Source organism: Phocoena sinus, chromosome 14, assembly GCF_008692025.1.
Source record: "Phocoena sinus isolate mPhoSin1 chromosome 14, mPhoSin1.pri, whole genome shotgun sequence".
Taxonomy (NCBI): Eukaryota; Metazoa; Chordata; class Mammalia; order Artiodactyla; family Phocoenidae; genus Phocoena; species Phocoena sinus.
This window is the reverse complement of record NC_045776.1, coordinates 52,829,848-52,849,328: the sequence shown is the minus strand read 5'-3', so window position 1 is coordinate 52,849,328 and position 19,481 is coordinate 52,829,848. Positions and strand designations below refer to the sequence as shown.

Genomic DNA, 19,481 nt, shown 5'->3' with positions numbered 1-19,481 from the left:
CACATTCTACTTAGCCACAACTTTACACACGTGCAATTACATACCAGTCTTAATACAGCTAATGTATCGTATAAATAGGAGATGTTACTTGAAAATTAATAATTAATGCCATAGTATTTGCTTACAGTAGGATCATAAATGAATCTGCATTTATAATACTGTATTATGCCTAGTCCCTAGCCTTTACTTTTTCACTTTAAAATAATTGCATTAACCCTTTTTATATTCTGCAGACTCTTTCACGTCAAAAATTTATCCTCCATTGATGTTATTGTATCAGTGTTAACTTCTTGACTTAGGTGCTTGCTCCATGGCTATGGAGAGAGAGTATCTTTGTCTTTTAGGATGTACACACTGAAGCATTTAGAGGTAACGATTCAGCATGTTTGCAACTATCATTCAGTTCAGAAGGAAATACACACACCCACACAAACACACATACACAGGGAAAAAGAGAATATGACAAAGCAAAATGTTAACAGGAAACCTGGGTGGAGTGTGTATGGGAGTTCTAAGTACCATTCTTACAGCTTTCAAAAAGTTAAAGTTCACCTTCAGTGACATATTACAGGCATACTCGGAGATATTGTGGATTTGGTTCTAGACAGCCATAATAAAGCAAATATTGCAGTAAAGTGAGTTGGTTTCCCAGTGCATAAAAGTTATGGTTACACTACACTGTGGTATATTAAGTGTGCAACAGTCTATGTCTAAAAAAACTATGTACATACCTTAATTAAAAATACTTTATTGCTAAAAAATGCTAACCATTGTCAGAGCTTTCAGCAAGCCATAGCTGTTTTGCTGTAGAGGGTCCTGCCTCCATGTTGGTGGCTGCTGATCGGAGTGGTGGCTGCTGATGGCTGGAGTGGCCGTGGCAGTTTCTTAAAATAAATAAAAAACAGAGTTTGCCATGTTGATCGACTCTTCCTTTCACTCAGAGAAAGGAACACTTAGACCATTGTAGGGTTATTACTTGGCCTAATTTCAACATTGTGTATCTCAGGGAGTTGGGAGGCATGAGGAGAGGGAGTTGGGGAAACAGCCAGTTGGTGGAGCAGTCAGATCACCCACAACATTTAGCAGTTAAGTTTGCTGTCTTATGTGGAAGAAAATGTTTGAAATACTGCAAGACTTAGCAAAATGTGACACAGAGATGCGAAGTTAGCAAATGCTATTGGAAAAATGACTCTGATAGACTTGCTTGACCAGGGTTGCCACAAACCTACAATTTTTTAAAAGACGCAGTAAAGTAAAACACAATAAAATGAGGTATGCCTGTACTTTTATGTCAAAGCAGGTTTATCTGGGATCCATAAATAATACATCATTTTCATATCATAGCACTTAACCCAGCATCTTGCACATAGTAGGTGCTCTATCAATATTTGTTTGCTTTTTTATTAGTGATGTGTAATTTGTCTCCATAACTCTCTGTTCTGCTTTGGGACTTGTTACTTTCCATTTTGTCCTTTGGTCTTTCTTCTCCACTATTCTGTGGCTCCTCCTCAGCAAAAATTGCATTTTTATTCACAAAACTGTATTAAATGAACCCACAGTAATTTAGAGTCTCTAATAATTTGGACATGGTTTACTTGCATCTTACTGAATACAAATGATCACACTGTTGCCAGAGAACCACTTTTACTCTTCCTACTATAATCTTAATATTTTCATCTGTCATTGACTAAAAGACTGTCATTGTTGCCTTTCCTTCTATATTTACGGTTCCTGTGACTGCCAGGTGGAGTTTAAGAGACTTGTTGAGTAGTTAATACATGAAAATACTATGACAATATATTCTGATAGTAATACTTGTACTATTTAAGAAAGATCTTTCATTCTGTTTTACTGTATTTTAAAGCTGTGTTCTGTTCTTTGTCATCCTCCCTATCCCACTCCGTTCTTACTAATATCTATGTATAATTTTTCTGATGCTTATTACACCCTTCTAACTCAGAACACTACTCATTTTTTTTTTCCAGATGGTATTTTGGCAAAATGGGGAGAAAAGATGCTGAAAGATTACTTCTGAATCCTGGGAATCAACGAGGTATTTTCTTAGTAAGAGAGAGTGAAACTACTAAAGGTATGAATATTGTTAATATAAGTATAAAAATTTTCTTGGGCAGTATTTTAAGAAAGGTATAGTAGAAGTGTTCATTTTCCCTTCTAGGTGCTTATTCCCTCTCTATTCGTGATTGGGATGAGGTAAGGGGTGACAATGTGAAACACTACAAAATTAGGAAACTTGACAATGGTGGATACTATATCACAACCAGAGCACAATTTGATACTCTGCAGAAATTGGTAAAACACTATACAGGTACGTGAATATTTCAAGGGTGAAAATTATTTCCTCATGTTCAATTTTATGAGGACAGCATCCATGTCTTCATGTCTCTTAAGGTCTAACATGCTACTTTATACACAGTATGTGCCCAATGTATTTTAGTTTTAAAATGAGGAACAGATAATACTTACTATTGAGTTGGGTTCATTTTTTTTTTTTTTTGGCTGCGTTGGGTCTTCGTTGCTGCACGTGGGCTTTCTCTAGTTGCGGAGAGCGGGGGCTACTCTTCATTGCAGTGCACGGGTTCCTCATTGCAGGGGCTTCTCTTGTGGACCAAGGGCTCTCGGCGTGCAGGCTTCAGTAGTTGTGGCATGCAGTCTCAGTAGTTGGGGCGCGCGGCCTCTAGAGCACAGGCTCAGTAGTTGTGGCGCACAGGCTTAGTTGCTCCGTGGCATGTGGGATCTTCCCAGACCAGGGATCGAACCTGTGTCCCCTGCATTGGCAGGCAGATTCTTAACCACTGCACCACCAGGGAAGTTCCTCACTTGCGGTTTTTAGAAATAACAATTAATGGTAACATTCTCTTTGGGAAGAAATGAAGCACAGTGGTCAAAAGCAGAACTTTGGAGGCAGTCAGATCTAGGGTTTGAAACCCATCTCTATCATGTATTTACTGGGTCACCTTGTGAAAGTTGCTTAAGTTTTCTAAGTCTCTTTTATTTATATGAGATATTTGTAAAGGGCTGAATTAGCACAATAGCTGGGACATAATGGAACATAATAAATAATAACTTTTAAAATGTATTTAATAAAATGTTTGACTTGTATGTTTTGCTTCTTTTATGCAACTCCCTTTCTGTGTTTGTGCTTTTGTAATAAAACTGATAGAACATTGTTTTTATTTCCTATAATTTAAACTTTTAAAAACACTGGTACAATTATATGTACCTTAATTTTTGTAAGTTATTCATTTTACAGTGTAGTTTATTCATTTATCTAGAACATGCTGATGGTTTATGCCATAAGTTAACAACTGTGTGTCCAACTGTGAAACCCCAGACTCAAGGTCTAGCAAAAGATGCTTGGGAAATCCCTCGAGAATCTTTGCGACTGGAGGTTAAACTAGGACAAGGATGTTTTGGTGAAGTATGGATGGGTAAGGAGCCTGAACTTTTGTTTTTTGTCATTGTTTAGCCATAGATGAAAATGCCCCAATTTATGACAAGATATGTTGCAATATTTGAGGTTACTGCTGCTCATTGAAGTTTGTTGTAAATCTCTTAAAATATAGATTAAAATAGTGAAATGTGGGTTGTTTCTCTAGGAACATGGAATGGAACCACAAAAGTTGCAATCAAAACACTAAAACCAGGTACAATGATGCCAGAAGCTTTTCTTCAAGAGGCTCAGATAATGAAAAAGTTAAGACATGATAAACTTGTTCCACTATACGCTGTTGTTTCTGAAGAGCCAATTTACATTGTCACTGAATTTATGTCAAAAGGTATGTGTATGTTAGTATTTCATGGGGTATTCATGTTATTAATAAATTTTAAGTCTTCATCTGTTTTTATGCATCCAGATTTTTACTGTATTTTCTAACTTAAGATTTTTTTATGTAGACATGTGAAAAGAGAAAACCTGACATTTTGTTTAATGGAAATTAGCTCCAGTTATTCCAAGTGATAGTACGGAGTTTAAAAAGGAAATAAAGCACTGAATTTATTTTGAAAGTAAATAGTCCTTCATTCCATTTGACTAAAGTCAGTGGAATAGCTGGGAAGGTGAAAAAGAAAAGAAGTATTCACACTAGTTGATTTAAAATAATGCAATCAGAAAGCTATTTATATCTTTAGTACTAAAGCAAAGAAATCAGGTAAAGTTAAGAAAATTAACTTTATCTAGTTTTAATATACTCTCACTCAAATCCTAGAAACTGCTTTTTGCCACTACTGTCAACTGAAATTTCTCTGTTTCTCCAAACCCCAGACCCCAAGGTGTGGGATCTTCAGTAACAGGGTTGGTTAGGGCCAGGGAAAGAAGGGAAGGCTGTCGCTCTTCTCTCTTTTTCCCTTTGCTGATGATGCATTAGAAGAGGAACTAGTAAGTCACCAAATATGCTTGCTGACAGGCCTGCTTTTTATCCTCTTGAATTTTATCTCCTTTTTTTAGTCTTAATGAGTCACTAGTCAGTTAGAGCCACTGATGGAGTCATCCCTCACCATTTGTCCATCTTGATCAGTGATGTAGTTCCATCTAGCGGTGACAGGACCAACTACAAGCTACACATTGACCATAAGAAAATATTTCCCCCCAAAAGAAACAGAAAACCAAAAGTTAAGAATTGATATAGCCTACTAATTGAGAGCCAAAACATTACCTAAAGCTCCCAAAGCACATGGCACTTTTGGGAAAGAATCTCTACTTCAAACAACTGCCAAATATCCCATGTCAGAGTACATTAGATGAACTAGAAGGGAGAAAAGGGACAAAGAGAAAGTTTAAATCAGGATATTGATAGCATAAGAATATAGTGGAGATAAAGCTAATGGTCCGTTTAGCTTTGTATATTGATTTCAAGAAGTATTTAATTGGGGAATATGGTAGAAGTCTATGTTGTCAGATTGCTGGGTTAGGATTATTTCTAGATGGGAGGTTTAGTATACAAGATCACAAATGCCCCTTCTAGTTTATTTTTTTATTTTTTTTAAAATATAATTTCCATTTTATTGTCTTTGCAGGGGACACTATTTCTTTAGTCTTTAAGGACTTAGCGTCTTACATGGGCTTTGGCGGAGGTCATGGGGCAGCACCCGCAGGTCTAAATCGGGGTGGAGGTGTTCGGTCCTTCTGGGCTTCCCGAGAACGATTCCTGACTACCTTGCTGTGAATGGCACAACTCACCCAGTAATGCAGTTTCACATACAGCTTGGGAAGCACACAGGCGTTGAAAACACTCGCTTCGGAAATGTCCCTGACGGCTGCAGCCTCTACGATGTTCCGAATGATGAGCTTCTTAAATGGCCTTGTCCTTGGGCACACATCGGGCACAGTTGGTGCAGCGAATAGGCTGCAGGTGGCCGCGGCCCTTTTTGGGGTGACCATTATTCCTTCTTTTCTTGGTCATCCTGGAAGCAGGGAGGCGAGAGAGGCCCTTCTAGTTTTAAACTCTGTAATTCCCCATCTTGCTATTCAGGCACTTAGAACTTGGCCCTCCATAATCTATCCAAACTCATTGCTTTGTGTGTTCTCTTTATAATCAGAATGCTCTAGAAATTGTTAACAATTAAAATGTATTGAATGCTTCTAATATATAAACAGTGTGCCAGTATTATAAGGTATCAAAGAAATAAAGCCATCTAACCAACTTACATTGAATTAAGAGAGAAAAGACCTAACCCGATAAGTTAATTTTCAGTATAAGATTAAATAACAGCTCGCTATCAACAAACAAGTTCAAAGCATAATGGATTTCTAGGTGTTTTGACACATTCAGTAAGTAACATAGAAATTGAGGAAGAGATAACATAGGTTGGAATAAAATGAGAAATATTAGTAGAAAAGACAAGTCTTGAAATACCCTTTAAGATTATGAAGGACATGAATAAGTAAAGTGAAGGGTACCAGTATTTTTCTGCAGAGCTATGAGGAAATGGGGAACAAAACCATGGGTAGTGGAAAGTATAGAAGGTAACTGGTTGGAAATAAGGCCAGAGAGGTATATGAGACCAACTTAAGGACTGCTCTGAATTGGTTTCATAATTACTTATCAAATACATGCTCTCTCTGCCATGAATGAGCTTCAGAGGGTCAGTGAACTTCCTCTGAAGTTCTCTGTCAATCTTTGCACAGTTATGTATGTTTTTCTAGAAAGAGAGTCCATAGACTCTCTCATTCATCAGATTCTCAGAATAACCCATGACCAAAAAAAGGTTAAGGACCCACTGATATGATCCAAAATGCTCTGATAAATGGATATAAGAAACTTTTAAGGGAGGGGGGGTTTGTTGTAATTAAAGATCAGAAAAAAAGAATTGTCAAAATAACACACATTCCAGTCCTGGATTTCTGTGCTCTGTAGCCTTTGTACTGTTCTAGCAATTATCATTACACTGAATGATGTTCTACATAGTGGATTGATCATGGCTCCTTATCTACATTCTAAATCCCGAAACAAACAACTGTAGCTTTTGCTTCTTTCTGTATATTCAACATTATCATGCAGCGTATTTATATAACATCAGTCTGTCTTGCAGGCTAAGAAAAAGAAGTGTTCCTTCCTCTGTTTAAGGACAGTTAAATCCTTCCTTTCGTTTAAAAAAGAAAACCCTCTCTTGGTCCCAACATCTGCTTTTCACCGACTTCTCTTTACCTTCTGCTTCCCTTCACAGCCAAGATTCTTTTTTTTTTTAAATTAATTTATTTATTTTGGGCTGCGTTGGGTCTTCATTGCTGTGCATGGGCTTTCTCTAGTTGCGGCAAGTGAGGGCTACTCTTCGTTGCGGTGTGTGGGCTTCTCATTGCGGTGGCTTCTCTTGTTGCGGAGCACAGGCTCTAGGCACGTGGGCTCCAGTAGTTATGGCTCGCGGGCTCTAGAACGCAGGCTCAGTAGTTGCGGCGCACGGGCTTAGTTGCTCTGTGGCATGTGGGATCTTCTGGGACCAGGGCTTGAACCCCTGTCCCCCTGCGTTGGCAGGTGGATTCTTAACCACTGCACCACCAGGGAAGCCCCAAGATTCTTTAAAGAAGACAGACAGTATTACATCTTTACTTCCTAACTAGCCATTTTACTCTTTTAAAATTACAGAATATTTCAAACATACAAAGAATGCCATAACACCCATGTCCCTACCATCCAAATTTAACTAATTTTTACATTTTGCCATATTTGCTTCAGATCTTTCTACTAAGGAAACAACACATTAAAGCTCTAACTTAATCCTTGTTTTTACCCCTCCTTGAGCCCATTCCCTTCAGAGGTAACCTCAGTTTTGAAGTTGTTGCTTTTCCCATCTCTGTTTTTCCTGTTGATATACTTCTACTAATATATAGTTACCTATTAACAGTATTTGTATGTTTTTAAATTACATAAATTTAACCAGCTTTATTTTCGTTCAACATTACGTTGTTGAGAGTTATTCATGTGGATAAGGGGAGATCTCATTTGTGTACTTTTAACTATTGAATGAAATTCTGTATGAGTGTTCCATTGTTTATTCGTTCCTTTCCCAATGAACATTTAGGTTGCTTTTAGTTTGCACCATCACAGACAGTGCTGCAGTGAATATTCTTGTACTTGCCATTTTTGGAAAGGGGAAGGAGACTCTGGAACATTGGGTGCGGCAGCAGTAGCATCACCTGGACACTTGTTAGAAACACAGACTCTGGCAATGAGGCCCCATAGTCTTCACTTTCCCACCCCCTTATGTAATAATAGTCCATTGTGGGCTGTTAATTCCATTTATTAAGTGCTTCTGGAAATGTTCCTCTTCTTACTCTTTCCTAGACTATTGCAGGAACTTTTAAACTTACTCCTTTTATGCAGTTTTAGTCCAATTTCATTCATCAGATTGGAGTGATTGCTTTTTCAACATAAATCTGATCATATTGCTTCTCTATAAAACTTCATATAAAAAAGATAAAGTCCATTTATGCATTGCCTTCTGTGTTCTGACTCCTGCAGCCTCTTTCTCATCAGTTCCCATCTTTGTGCCCATGTTCTTGCATAGGAAGGACCGTTTTCAGTTCCTTGAACTTACTGTGCCGTTTCATGAATTACTGCCTTTGTACTTGTTATTCTGTCTTCCCGGAATTCTCTGTCTGACCCCATTCTTCTTCAAGATGCATCTCCTCTGTGAAGCCTTTCCTGATTTTTCCATAGAATTAACCAGATCCATCGTGTCTCCACTGTAGTTTTTACAGTAACTTTTATAACACCTACTGGACAATATTTGTGTGCATATAGTTTCTAGATCTATATACTATACTTTCATATAGTATTTTAAGATCTTATTTATCTTTGTATCTTCTATGCCTTTTACAGTGCCTCACATGTAGTAGACCCTCAGTAAATATTTGAAAGGACAGATAAATGGACAAACACAGTAACATGTCCTCCCTGCCATAGACGGACCAGAGGAAGAGAGATATTCCCTGACTTTGAATCTCTATAAATGAAGAGACTAAGTCATGACTATGTCTTGCTTCATAGTCCTGTCAACATGGAAAGGGCTTTCTTTGTCTTGCCTTGTTTTTTGTTTTATTTTACTTTTATTTTGAAGTACTTTTAAACTTATAGAAAAGTTGCAAAAAATAATACAAAGAATTCCCATGTATGTTTCAGCCAGATTCGCCCAGTGCTATATATATGTATGAATAAATGTGAGGGTTTTTTCCCGAACCATTTGAGAGTACATTGCAGACGTTATGCCTTTACCTCTAAATACTTGAGTTTGTCTTCTGAAGACAAGAACATTGTCTTACATAACCACAGTACAATGATCAAGTTCAAGAAATGTAACATGGTTACAATTTTGTTGCCTAAAATACAGTTCATATTCAGATTTCACCGATTGTCCCAGTGACGATTATAGCAATTTCCCCCCCACCACCCCGATCTGGTATCCAGTCCGTGGTCGTGCATTGCTTTTAGTCATCCATCTCTTTAGTCTCCTTTAATCTGGAGCAGTCCTCAGCTTTTGTTGTCTTTCATAACATTGTTATTTTTTTGAGAGAACAAAGTTGCTTTATAAAATGTGCCTTAATTTGGGTTTGTCTGATATTTTCTCTTGATTAAATTCAGGTACATGGTTTTTAACCTGTAATAGAATAGCAATTAGACGTTTTCTTTCCAACCTTTATCTCTGCTGTAATGCATAGTACTTTGCTGTTGCATGGTATCTTCTGCTAAAATTGAGAGAAGTTGGTTGTACTAACACTTCACATCAACTCATTTATTTAGCCACCTAGCTTTAGTTTCAAGTACCCCAAGATGTCCTCAAGTTGTCTGAGCTCTTGTTACAGATTGACTTAAAAATATAAGTATCTAATACTACTTTTTGACTAAAAATTGGACTGATTTTGATCAAAGCAAACAAGGAAAGAATGTCTGTAATCTGGTGAGATGATTGCATTTTCCCTTTTTTTTCATGTTATCAGAAGTTTTAAAAAATTCAGTTTAGGGCCCTCTTCTAGAATCTTAAAGATAATTATTCAGAAATTCCAAAGCTGCAAAAAATATTGAAGAATAAAAAGCTGAAGTTTTGTATTGTGATATGATTTGTTTGGAGGTAGGGGAATGTTTGTTGCAATTCTGATTTAAGATTTGCTTATTTTTTATGAATGTCTTGCTGTCTGTTACAGGGAGCTTATTAGATTTCCTGAAGGAGGGAGATGGAAAGTACTTGAAGCTCCCACAACTGGTTGACATGGCTGCTCAGGTACTTGTGTGTTTATACATGTGTCCATTTGAATTGCAAGTGTACATTAAAAATGTAATCTTAGTAGATACTATTGTTCAAATAGTGAAATCATGGAATTTTATAGCTGGGAAGAACATTGCAGATAATCCAGTCTGAACTCCGTATGTTACAGATACTGTAGTATCTTGAGGACCCAGGTATCTAAAAGTCATATAACTTATTAGTATTAGAATCAGGTAAGTAACTCCCAGTACAGTGCTTTCCTGTATCATATGGCCTTTCAGAAACATATGCATCCACAAATATAAAAGCTATATGTATTTATATTTCAGTAGATAACTTTTAAGACAATGAATGATCGCTATTCCAAAGAAAATATTAGAAATCTAAAGTGTGTGCTGCAAAAGGCCCTGAACAAAGCTGGGAGTGGGATGCCGTAGATAGGCAGATATTAAGCAACATAGAATCATACTGATCCTACCAGGATAGAAGGTTGGAAGGTAATATACCTAAAATAATTAATAATATTCGTCTTTAAATAAATAAATAAATAAATAAAGATAAAGTATATGCTGAATTTCTTATTTAATATAGTCCAAAACAAGAATTAAGATGGCAGTATACAGTTAAAGATGGGATAGTTTTACTATTCTGGATTTTTGTTTTTAAATATAAATGAAAACTATTAAAAGTTATATTCAGGTGTGTGGTAGGTATTCAAGGGGCCTTTTATTGGCTTTGGTTGACACATTGGGTCTAAGACTCCTCTCTCAGTGAGTGTCCAAATGTCCATGGGATATAGCAATTTAGAGAAACTTTATACCAAGAAACCGTACTTGTGAGACTTTAGCATATGTCAAGCCTCGTCCACACACCTGAGCTCAAGGCTCTGAGCCCCTCTATACTAGGGGCCAGCAAACTGTTTCTGGAAAGGGCCAGGTAAATGCTTCAGGCTTTGTGGGCCTTTCTCCTACTCCCCTATCCCCTCTCCTTCTCTCCTTCCCTCTCTCTCCCTCTCTCCCTCCGTATCCTCCTCTCCCTCCCCCCACTCCATTAAAAGGTTTTCTGTTCTTATTATTATCTGCTAGACTATGCCCCGTTACCATCATTTCTTTTGAAGATATATGATTCTTCAGCGATCTGACTTAACATTAACCAGAATTGTCCTCTCCCTCCTTCCCTTTGTATCATATGTTTTTTTTCTTCCCAAGATTGCTGATGGTATGGCGTATATTGAAAGAATGAACTATATTCATCGAGATCTTCGGGCTGCTAACATTCTTGTAGGAGAAAACCTTGTGTGCAAAATAGCAGATTTTGGCTTAGCAAGGTTAATTGAAGACAATGAGTATACAGCTAGACAAGGTAAAATGGCTTTTTAATAAATGCTTGTAACCTCATTTTCGATGGATTTTTCTTACCATTCTTTTGAATATACAGGGTTTTACAGAATAAGAAGAACAGCTCTCGGTCTGCTCAGAAGAGTCATAGAAACATTAGCAACTGTACTCCAATAAAAAAGAAAGGAAAAGAAAAAAAAAGTCATAAAAACATTGATTTTTATTCATAAAATTATACACGGTGCATAGTACTGTGGCTTTCTGATAGTTATTTCCCCCAAGGAAGAATCTAACTGTGGGTGTTCTTTGCATTATAAATATAGCAAGCGGTATTCTCTTCACACTTCCTTTGGCATGCCAACAAATAAGAAACATTTTAAAATAACTTTTGTAACAAACTTCAGAACCATCCAGTTTTTACTACACTAAGGACTAGGAGTTAATGTATTAAGAAATAGCATACAATTTTATAAAGGCTTTGGAAACCAGTCCTGTGCCAGATTTACAATAATTCTTTATTATATATAAAATTGTAGTAAATAAAAACACTTATAAGATTGACACTGTAAACAGTGACGGAGGGGAGCTTACAGAAATTACAACAGGTCACTTCTTTTATTTGGTGTCTATCTCTCTGAGCTCTCATTCAGTATACATTTAAAGGACAAAATATATGCATACAGAAAGAGTATGGTTTTTTTTTTTTAAGTCAATGTTGTGTCTTCCCTCCCTCTTTATTTTTTTTATTTTAAAAATTTTTTTAACATCTTTATTGGAGTATAATTGCTTTACAATGGTGTGTTAGTTTCTGCTTTACAACAAAATGAATCAGTTATATATATACATATGTTCAAGAGTATGGGTTTTTGAGTTCCAGTTCCATTTCCTGTTAGCCCAGAGATTTCACCCAAGTTACCTAACCTTTTTGACTGGGCCTCAGTCTCCTCTCTTACAAATATTAGATGGTAATACTTACTTTTCAAAATTGTTGTGAAACTTAATGCATTAATAGATGTAGAGTGCCTGACATTACCTAACATAGTGGACGCTCAGTCCACTATGAAAAGAAAGAGTGTAACTTTGACAGGCAGAGAGTACGTAAGGTCGAGTGCAGATCAGCACATAGGTTGTTCATCCTGATGAAACCTTCAGGCCTCCACAGCTATAAAAAAGATACCTTGGCATTCATCATCTCCTACTGTCTAGGTCCAGCTTGTCTTTAACAAACATTTGAGTCCTTCCACGTGCTGGACTTCAGGGCACAGCTGTAAGAGGCATGATTTCTGCTGTCAGGGAGCTCACTGCCTAATGTCTGTCTGCAACTGAATTATAAACAGACTATTTCAATACAAACTAGTAAGACCAACGTAAAGGTTAGCAAAGATTTATTTAGTAGATATACCAAAAAAAACCTTTTCTCAGCTATCCACTATGACCATCATTTCATAAAAGAAAGCATTTTAACACTACACAAGCGGGAAGAATGTAATCTCAGAATAAAGAATATACCTATAGCTTTTCGTCCGACATCTTAGGCGAGGTGGTAGCAGTTGCTTTCCCGGCTTCGCTATGCCGCCCAAGGATGACAAGAAGAAGAAAGATGCCGGAAAGTTGGCCAAGAAAGACAAAGACCCAGTGAACAAGTCTGGGGGTAAAGCCAAAAAGAAGAAGTGGTCCAAAGGCAAAGTTTGGGACAAGCTCAATAACCTAGTCTTGTTTGACAAAGCAACATATGACAAACTCTGTAAAGAAGTTCCCAACTATAAGCTTATAACTCCAGCTGTCGTCTCTGAGAGACTGAAGATTCGTGGCTCCCTGGCCAGGGCAGCCTTGCAGGAGCTGCTTAGTAAAGGACTTATTAAACTGGTTTCAAAGCACAGAGCTCAAGTAATTTACACCAGAAATACTAAGGGTGGAGATGCTCCAGCTGCTGGTGAAGACGCATGAACAGGTCCCACCAGCTGTATATTTGGAAAAATAAAACTTTATTAAATCAAAAAAAAAAAAGAATATACCTATAAATTAGTGATTTTAGCTTTATGAATTGATATGTGATCTTTTTTTCTCTTTTTTTCATTGGACTGTATCTTTTTGTCACTGACCATATTGGTACGCAGACCACTGGGAACTGTTCCCTAAATCACAGTTCTCAAACAGGGGTGGTGGTACTGCTCACCAAGGGACATTTGGCGACCTCTTGAGACATTTTTATTTTTATTTTATTACTTTTTTTTTTGGCTGCGCCACGCACCATGAGGAGTCTTAGTTCTCCAATCAGGGATCGAACCTGTGCCCCCTGCAGTGGAAGTGCAGAGTCTTAACCACTAGACTGCCAGAGAAGTCCCTTTAGACATTTTTAGTTGTTACAACTGGGAGGCTGCTACTGTCATCTACTGGGGGCGGCCCAGCATACCACTAAACACCCTGCAAAGTACAAGCTAGCCCCGACCAAGCAGAGAATTATCCAGCCCCAAATGCCAGTAGTCCCGAGGTTGAGAAACCCTGTCTTCAACACAGTGCTTTCTTTTCAGTCTCCATATGTTTGTGCTGTTCCCTCCAGCTGAAATATCTTCCTATTGTTCTTTAATCTTTACCTGCAAAAATTCTAAGCATTCTTTAAGGCTAAACTTAGCCTCCACTTTTTAAATGAAACCTTTTGTGTGCTAATGAAAATTGATCTTCTGTTTGAACATCTAAAGAACTATTTTACAACATTATATACATATATAAGGAACTTCAAGTATTTAAGACACCTATAATCTCATTTTCACTATAAGTTTATAAACGTCACAAAGGCTATGGTTTTGTGTCTCCTATAACAATTAGCATAACGTCTTGTGCATAAAAAGTAAGTATACACTAAATGTTTGACTAAATATTTTTTAGTCTTTTAGGCTTTTAAAAATGATAGTACAATAAAATTTTCCAGAGAGATATCATAAAATATTTAGAAAGGAGATTGTGGTTGAAAACCAGTAGACGTTAGAACCGATAGAATAGCTTCTTGGCAACCAACAGTTAGAACTACTAGGAGCTAGACTGACTTAAAAGTTATAGATCCTATAACCCATGTACTTGGTTGCTTCTTACTAGAGTTTTTACCTCTCTTTTCTTTTTTTAAAAAATTTATTTTTGGCTGCGTTGGGTCTTCGTTGCTGTGCACGGGCTACTCTTTGTTGAGGTGCACGGGCTTCTCATTGCAGTGGCTTCTCTTGTCACGGAGCACGGGCTCTAGGAGCATGGGCTTCAGTAGTTGTGGCCTGCGGGCTCTAGAGCACAGGCTCAGTAGTTGTGGCGCACGGGCTTAGTTGCTTCATGGCATGTGGGATCTTCCTGGACCAGGGCTTGAACTCGTGTCCCCTGCATTGGCAGGCGGATTCTTGACCACTGCGCCACCAGGGACGCCCCCACCTCTATTTTCTTGAATAATTTTCTATCCCCATCAGCCATTCTGTCATTGAATATCTTATCAGGAAGAAATGTGATTTTTATTAATGCAAATTTTAAATAGTATTAAAGAAAATTTTCCCATATATCTTGTACTTTTGAAGAATTTGACACTGATGACATGTACAGTAGGGATAGTGACAAAAAATTAACCTTGCTTATGTCATATTTACACAAATAGAGAAAAGCAAGTTACTGAAGCAAGCTTGTCAATACTGTTTTAGGTGCAAAATTTCCAATCAAATGGACAGCTCCTGAGGCTGCACTATATGGTCGATTTACAATAAAGTCTGATGTATGGTCATTTGGAATTCTGCAGACGGAACTGGTAACAAAGGGCAGAGTGCCATATCCAGGTAAGTTTGCATTTCATGTAACTGGAGTTTATTATGAGCAAAAGTGTAAGGGGTTAGGGGAGACGTTTATTTTTCTCTCTCTGTCTCTTTTTTTTTTTTTGTCATTGGATGGGGAGCAGTCTATGAGAGCCACAGTCCTTGAGATAGGATAAGGTGTGCTCAGTTTTCTCCCTTTAGGGCATTTTCTAAAAGGGCCTTTTCGCTCTGCTGTTCTCTTAGGAAATGAGCATAAATATATCCTAGTCCTCTCCTTCCCCAGGTAATTGAGGGTATGCTTACCCTGTGATAACACAGGGTGCACTGCTGATGGGGTTGGTGGGGATTACAGAGGAATACAAGAAAGGAACTGTGTAATAACTTGAGGTAAGCCAAAGAGGTGACAGTTGATAAGGAAACTGTTTCAAGGAAGTGACTTGCTATAAAATAACATAATTAGTATATTTGGCAAAACCAGGACTAGCACTCTTTCTTCTGAATTCCTGTTTGAAAGTTCTTGGCCACTGTTCCTCATTAGCCCAAGTTTGGTCATTATTAACTGTTAGTATCAGAAAGTATCAGTACCTCAGAGTAGCACTCTGAATTCTCATTGAAGGCATTAGTATTAAAAGCCAGATTTTAGGTGGAATGAAGAAAGATATGTTGAAACAGATTAGCATTTTCTAAGCTCTTGTTGATGTACTTTGACATTTAAAATTTATTTCTTTGTTGAAAGAATCGCTTCAGTAAATAAACTCACTCGAATATACCTCCAATTAGTTAGTGGTTAGGGGATTTGTTCTTTTTGCTAGTAGAGTTTGGCGTCACTGTTTTTTGGTGTTTGAATCTTGCGTGATAGGTATGGTAAACCGCGAGGTGCTGGAACAGGTGGAACGAGGGTACAGGATGCCGTGCCCGCAGGGCTGTCCAGAGTCCCTACATGAATTGATGAATCTTTGTTGGAAGAAGGACCCTGATGAAAGACCAACGTTTGAATATATCCAGTCCTTCTTGGAAGACTACTTCACTGCTACAGAGCCACAGTACCAGCCAGGAGAAAATTTATAATCCAAGAAGCCAATTTTATATGCACAAATCTGCCAAAATGTAAAGAACTTGTGTAGACTTCCTCACGTACAGGAATCAAAAGAAGAAAATCTTCTTCACCCTGCATGTTTTTGATGGTAAACTGGAATTACAGATGTGGTTGCACAAAACCACTTTTTTTTTTCCTAAGTGTTAAACTCTAAAGTACCAATGATGAATTTTTCAGCTTATTTCAGGGTCCAAAGAAAGTATAGTTAAGATATTGATGACTGTGTGAGTGATAGCATGACAATGAAGAGCAACAAGGCTACTGTTTATGAATCACTACCTTTCTTTTATTCCCCAAACTCATAATTAAGAGAAATTTATCAATCAGTATAGACAAAACTTGGGAGATTAAAAAGTTATACCATAATAAAATCTAGAATTACAGAACTTTACGGGACCAAACAATTCCATTCCAATTTTTTAAAATTTCTTGCATTTATTATTCTTAGAAGTTTTTTCTAAATTGAACAGTTAATATGCAACCTTAATATATGCCTTTGTTTGCATGGAAGTGGGCCAGGTCTTTAGAAGCAAAAAGGAATATAAACAGCATCTAAAACTTGATTAAATGTTAGACAACAGCAGTGGAATTTGAAAGCATAATGCACTATGTTAATACTCAGTATACTCATGGAACTGGAAAGTAGAAGAAATTTTTCACTTTAATCATTTCTGAATAGCTCAGTTTAAAATAATGAAGGTAACTAGAATATGGGTTAATCTTTTATAAGGTTGCACTGATTTTTTTTAAAGGCAATATATAATTGAAATCATACTATCCAACCCAAGGGGAAATCTTTTAATCTTTAGATAGCATGAAAAAAAATAAACCCAGCATTTAAATAGTCCTTTCTGAAAAACAGACTGGTACTGTGAGATTGCTAATATGTACTTATGATGATGGGTGCCACAAATATAAAATATCACTAGATCAGGGACTTGAATGCACTTTTGCTCTTATTGAATATAGACTAACAGAGAGGAAAATGTATTTAAAGAAATATGAGAAAAGAAAATGTGAAAGTTTTACAGATAGAGAGATGGAATGTAATGTTTAATGTTGACGTTACAGTGACAAAATGGCTTTGCTGGCACTCAAAGCTCCTCACTTATTTTCTGAGATTTTAAGAGTTATAAGGTATGACTATAAAACTAATCTTTCTTAACATAAATACTAAATGAGTGCTATAGCCTCAAAATAGCTAAGTTAAGGCTTCCCACTAATTCCAGTGATACAGCTTTTATGCAAAACATTTTTAGAACTCCAGGTTTCAAATCCATGTTTGAATCTACATTCACTTTTTGAATATGCTTAATGATGATCATTTTTTCCCTTCTAGAATTTAGTTGATTTGAGGAGGAAAACATATTTGGAATAATAGCAGTGGTGAAAAGAGGGGGACAGATTTTGCCTATTTAAAGTACAGAAGTGAAACATACAGAATAATACTGATTTTTATGACTAACTCAAAAAGAAAATTCCAGAATACGAATTTGAATAGCAGCATCACTGGTTTAAGTGTCTAGCAAAGGGACTGAATCTGACAAAAGTCTGGTATTTACATTTTAAAATACTCTCTTTTATAGTCACACTTTAAATAAAGCAACACATCGGGTCCCAGTATTTTAGGAATATTATTACTGACCACCATCACATACCTGATTTGATCGTTAAATTTAAAATTCTGTGCTGTGGTATCTCTGTTGAGATTCAAACCATTTTAAAATGTGACAGATGAACTTCATGCAGGTTGGCAACAGTTCTGGTACTAAAAATTGTGGTGGCTTCTTATGTTTACGTAACCTGCTTAGTATTGAATCCCTCTTCCAAGAGGGTTTTCCCAAGAATTCTGCTGTCATCACTTACCTTTAACGTCTACAACCTGTGACATCAGAGTTTTAAAGGGCTTTGTGTGAACTATGATATTACAATTTTTCTAAGCATTTTAAAAAGGATAAAATTATATGTTTATGTACTAATTCTCTTCAGAAAAATAGGCCAGAAAAAGTTGATGGTATTCATTAGGTTTTAACTGAATGGAGCAGTTCTTTATAATATCGATTGTATAGTTAGGAAATAAAACACTAACTTAATGTGTATTCAGTTTAAATGGTTATGTATTTTTAAATTGCTGAGAAAAATAAACAACTTTGTACATTTGAAGATTTTTTCCAACAGCTTTTCTTCTTCAACCTCTTAATGTGTTTTCCTTACCAAAAGAGGAAGTTGGCAAAAACAGCCTTCTAGCACACTTTTTTAAATGAATAATGGTAGCCTAAAACTTAATATTTTTATAAAGTGTTATTATATTGTTTTGTGGATAATTGAAATAAAAATTTTCATTGAATGCACCGATTTATCTTTTTAGCCACTACTCATACTTTCTCATCAGTTTTTTAAGAATTGGTATTTAAAGCAAAGTATATTCTGTTTCTTCTTCCATTGGGGAAAAAAAGTGTTGTTATGACTCTTGAGTAGAGTTAAATCAGTTCTTTATGAAATTCAGAAAGAATATTATTGAACTCATTCTGTGTGGTTAATTTTCCATGTCAGGTGAGTGAGTGACATTATTTTTACAGGTTTTTTTTTTAAAATTATATCAGCAACTACAGTTTTAATGTATTATACAGAGAAACCTAAGTGATTTAAGTGAAGCTATTCACAGAAGAATCTGTGAAGGGTATAAAATAGAATAACTACTTTTGATCATAAAGGATTCAGTTTTCTAAAAATGAAAAATATGTGAGCCTTATTTCTATGTGTGTTTTATACTTCTATTATAGGTTTAATGAAAATAAGATACTAAATTATGAAATGGCCAATCAAAAGCATTTGTTATTTTCAATAAGGTAATAATATTAATTGCCGTTTACTGTTATATTATCAAAAATTATTAACTTTGTTTTTCCTTAATGATTTCAGAAAATTAACATTTAAATCAACAAACACATCATTTAGTAAGCATTTATTAAATATTTTTATACAGTACAGTAATAGTTTCTCAACTTAAGAATGTTTTCCTAGTTTGCTGTTTGCCTTTTAAGTTTGCATGTAACTTTTTTGACATTTAAGTTGTACATTTGTATGTTATCAAATCTTTTTTATGCCTAAACAGTTCTTTGCATCCCAAGATTAAATATTCATCTCATCTGTTACATTTTATGCTTTTGTGTTTTACATCACTCTTTAATTCGTTTGGAAGTTATTTGGGTATAAAATGTGACTTATGAGTCTAGCATGATTGTTTCCCATACAGTTAATTTTCCCAGCACCAATTATTGGTTAATCCATGCCGACTGTATTGGTTTTGTCCAGTTAACTGGCCATTCTGACGTCACTACTTTCAATGACTAATCACTTGATAATGCATTTTAATAGTTAAGCAAGTTGCCTTTGCGATTCCTTTTTTTTCCCTTCATCTTGGTATTCTGGCAAGTTCTTGATGAAGTTTAGACTTCATTTTTCATACTCCAAAAAAGTTCAGGTGAGATTTTGGTTAGGATTACATTATGTTTTATAAGTTAACTTGTAAGAAATAACATCTTTCCAATC

General features: G+C 36.3%; 2 protein-coding genes and 1 pseudogene across 5 annotated transcripts in view; 2 read left to right on the top strand and 1 right to left on the bottom strand.

Moving 5' to 3' along the window:
- The window catches only part of YES1 (YES proto-oncogene 1, Src family tyrosine kinase), a 79,660-nt gene extending 60,576 nt beyond the window's left edge, over positions 1–19,084 (top strand). For all 4 annotated transcript variants that reach the window (XM_032603205.1, XM_032603204.1, XM_032603206.1 and 1 more), the window contains exons 5-12: positions 1,986–2,089; positions 2,177–2,326; positions 3,294–3,449; positions 3,618–3,797; positions 9,656–9,732; positions 10,926–11,079; positions 14,726–14,857; positions 15,693–19,084. In XM_032603205.1, the coding sequence (XP_032459096.1) occupies positions 1,986–2,089; positions 2,177–2,326; positions 3,294–3,449; positions 3,618–3,797; positions 9,656–9,732; positions 10,926–11,079; positions 14,726–14,857; positions 15,693–15,901 (1,162 nt within the window). In that variant the 3' untranslated portion in view covers positions 15,902–19,084. The remainder of the gene's footprint in view (positions 1–1,985; positions 2,090–2,176; positions 2,327–3,293; positions 3,450–3,617; positions 3,798–9,655; positions 9,733–10,925; positions 11,080–14,725; positions 14,858–15,692) is intronic.
- Positions 5,072–5,529, bottom strand: LOC116739094 (annotated as a pseudogene).
- Positions 12,575–13,061, top strand: LOC116739093 (40S ribosomal protein S25-like). The gene has a single exon (XM_032603207.1). It carries the CDS (start codon positions 12,624–12,626, stop codon positions 12,999–13,001), a length of 378 nt encoding a protein of 125 aa, XP_032459098.1. The 5' UTR covers positions 12,575–12,623; the 3' UTR covers positions 13,002–13,061.
- Positions 19,085–19,481: the final 397 nt, after the last annotated feature.